The 3,769-nt window shown below is 37.0% G+C and overlaps 1 protein-coding gene across 1 annotated transcript; it reads left to right on the top strand.

The window, feature by feature from the left end:
• The first annotated feature begins 1,786 nt into the window (after window positions 1-1,786).
• Window positions 1,787-2,758, top strand: LOC144969385 (ficolin-2-like). Its single transcript, XM_078908494.1, has one exon. It carries the CDS (start codon window positions 1,787-1,789, stop codon window positions 2,756-2,758), a length of 972 nt encoding a protein of 323 aa, XP_078764620.1.
• The last annotated feature ends 1,011 nt before the right edge of the window (window positions 2,759-3,769 follow it).

Below are 3,769 nucleotides of genomic sequence, written 5' to 3' on the forward strand. Positions count from 1 at the left end.
AGCGGGTAGAGTGCGAATTTAATCTCGACGACGTGCTGCATTACACCTTTTTTGTTGTTGTGATGAATATCTCTCAATGCCGCCCTTTATGCCCGCGATTAGATTAAGCGTAGTGTGTTAATATGTCGTTGAACAAACATAAAAACACTTTGTTTTTAAAAAAGGTGTAAATCTACTATTTCGAGATGCAAGGCAGAATCCTTGATTTTAATAGATCGTTAATCAGCTAACTTTTGAACCAGTTGTTTTTCCTATGAGGAAAAAATAATAAGTAGGTTCTTGTCTGACGTGTTCTTATTTGAAGGTCTGATAACCCAATTCCTTATGGGCTCATTGTTGTAATAGAAATCTAAAAAAATGACGCAAAATATTGTCCCATTACAACAATGTTAAACTATGCCCATAAGTGGGTTCGGATGTCAGACCTGCGTATGCACACTACGTCTAGTCCAACTAAGCCATCATGTCAAATTACGACGAAATTCATAAAACGATTTCAAAGATACGGGCCAAAGAGTATGGTCATGAATTTTGAAACGGACTATAGTAAAAACGCATTCTACGGACAGATTTCACGTGCATATAATACTATTATATTTTTCTAACTCTTGTCTATGACTTGTACTACTTGCAACGCACAAACACCATTAACCCATTGCCGCCCAAATCGCCCGTAATCGCCCGCTAAAAAAAACATCTCAAACAGTCCAAATAGCCCGATATCGCCCGCCAGGTACCCAGCATCTTTGAACCCGTAAACTAAAAACGTGTGTAGAACCACTTCTTTTTATTTAGAAAACGAAAGTAGAGAAAAAGTGAAAGTGAAACTAGAAATTTCCCGATCGTTTTTATCTCAATTCGTTTGTCTGCTGTGATTTTTTTGAAGTTTGTCGACCAAATCGGTTGGGGTAACGTCCTTTTTTTTTTTTGTTTTTTTTTGTTGCTGAAATGGCGTTTGAATTCCTCAATTCTCGGGCGTGATCAACGTTTTTTAATGGATAGTGATGATGATAGTACTCATTCAGACACTGAATCAGACATTGGGTTTCATGTGTTTTAATATTATTACATATTTTTCAACTTTAACATTTTTTTCCAAATCAAAATATGAATCAATAGTCCAAAACAATACATCAAATTAAAGGCCATTCATTCTTCTTTCCAAAACAGCTTTTATTATGTTTCTAGCATGCCTCACATTCTTGCAATTAATTTTTTAATGAAGTGTACTATGTCATTTGGAAGAGTTATCTCCCCTCGCATGGTCTGTGAGAGACATTTTTTCAGATTATGCCCGGGCAGCAATGGGTTAAACCTGACGATTTGTACCAGTTTCAGTGTTTGTGGTTGTTTGGACAGGCACCATTTTACTGAGCTGCATACTATAAAAGGGGTTGAGAAATAAAAGTATAGGCAGCACTAATGAATTCACTATGCTTCACTCAAACATTCGAATCAATATTTCAGTAATCAGATGAAAAAACACAAACATGATACAATTGACTAATGAGAAAGACCCATGCGAGAGACTTTAATTCAACATAGTAAATTAGAAATTGATGGTGCTCTCAAACTTGAAATCGGCTTTTATCCGTTAATAGTTAAATGACAGTAATATCTACAGTTAGTCGAAATCAAAGTGCCAGTATCATAGCTTTGAACGAAAAAAAAAATGATTCGATTTGTTTTTATATTTTATTTGTTGCTAACAGCAAAATGCGACAACACCGGCATAGCTCTTTTTACAAAAGATTCTGCAACACCATTGTGTGATTTGTTGTATAGAATGGAGGAGGGCTGTTCTAGAATAATCGTAGAATCACGAAGCATTGTCCAATGTGGGTTGTATTGCGGACTGGATTCTTCTTGTTTTGGGATAAGCCTGGATGAAAACGGACAGTGTTTTTTACATTATGATTGCTCGTGGATAAATGGTTGTATGGTGAAAAATACAAATCATCAATTATGGAAAAAACACTGTTTACATGGAAGTTGGGATGCTGTAATGCAATCTTGTAAGTGTGAATTAGGATATCAGGGTGAGAATTGTGACCGCTTTTATGCCCTGTGCGAAGATCTTATAACAGCAGGCTTCACCACAGGGAAATATAACGTGCTCCTTGATCCCAACCAAGATGGAATTGATCCATTTCCCATGTCATGCTGGATTGATTCAGTTGCACACAGGGCCTCTGCTACCATTCTGAAGAATCAAGGTCTTTACGACTTTAATCAAACTTGGGTGGGTTATGTATTCGGCTTTAACTATGACGATCAGAATAGATGGGCTGGTCTTCAGGCGTGGCACGAGCTATCTGTTGCTGGATGTAACGATGTGGGCTTCCAGTTTACTCTCATCAAGTCGACATACCCATTCTTGCACCGATTTTACAGTGGGTTTCGTGTTTCCGATCATGACACTAAATTTGCTTTTACTTTTGAGAGCTCCACCAATTCTTCAAAAGGAGAAGTGCCAGATGGCACCTATTTTGGTGAATGTCTTGATTCCCTTCAAAATGTTCCATTCTCGACATGGGATTACGATAATGATAGAAATTCAAGTGTGAACTGTGCAAGAAGAGTTGGCTCTGGGTGGTGGTATCCTGCATCATGTGACAATCCGTGTAACGTTCTTGGTTTTGGGTTACAGTTTCAAGAGGACATGCCTGAAAACCAATTGTTTTCTTTAATGGGACTCGACATGCAGCTGGTCTCCACAGAAATCGGAATGTTTTCCATAACTCTTCGTTGTGGATGAGAAAAGACCAACGAAAATATCGTAGCGTGAATATAATTAGTCTGTTAACTTGTATATAACAATGCAAGTAGTAGTAGTAGTAGTAGTAGTAGTAGTAGTAGTAGTAGTAGTAGTAGTAGTAGTAGTAGTAGTAGTAGTAGTAGTAGTAGTGGTGGTGGTGGTAGTAGTAGTAGTAGTAGTAGTAGTAGTAGTAGTAGTAGTAGTAGTAGTAGTAGATGTTGTTGTTGTTGTTGTTGTTGAGAAAATTGTTAGATTGTATTCTGAAAATAGGAGGGACAAGCCACTGGTAAAGTGCGGAAAGCACTTGGCAAAGCTCAGACTCGTTACCTAGATAATGAATGTACAACGTGCTTAAATTCCATGCTCTCATAGAAGATTGATACGAGCACGATATATTTCTTCATGAACAATTTTCTTTCTAAATCTATTTCCACTCTAGACAAAACTCTCATTCTTCTGATAGCATTTTCATCAATCTAGGCCTGAGGCAAGGATATTTATACGAGTGATTTCTCCGTCAATGATAAAACTCAGAACTCGGACTCATTTTTTGTTGTTGTCGTCAGTGCGGAATTGCTGAGATAAAAATCAGGCCTCATATTATGCAGATACGTCTTCGAGCGTAGTAGAATTGTTCAACGTATTGAATTCTACATTATACTATATATACAGTGAGTAGTAATGGATAGTTTATGATTAGTGGAGTTGTCATAAAGTTAGACGATTATTATCATCTTGACCGGAGGTAAATTACAATTAATTGTATGAAATATGAAATAGCCATCTTCCCTCAATCGGTTCTTTTGTACTATGTCGTAAGATAAACTTGTTCTTCTGAACTGGGAGAAGGGAAAACAAAAGATGTAAATACCATCTTCAATTGCTGACTAAATACTACACAACAAACCAATCGGACTGTGATCCACGAAAATACTTTTTAACTGGTATATCATTTTAACCAGTTAACTATCGCACTCTCAAAAGGCTTGTATTTAAAATTTGGCCAAATAT

Source organism: Berghia stephanieae, chromosome 3, assembly GCF_034508935.2.
Source record: "Berghia stephanieae isolate SIO BIC M18660-M18661 chromosome 3, UCSD_Bste_1.3, whole genome shotgun sequence".
Classification (NCBI taxonomy): domain Eukaryota; kingdom Metazoa; phylum Mollusca; class Gastropoda; order Nudibranchia; family Aeolidiidae; genus Berghia; species Berghia stephanieae.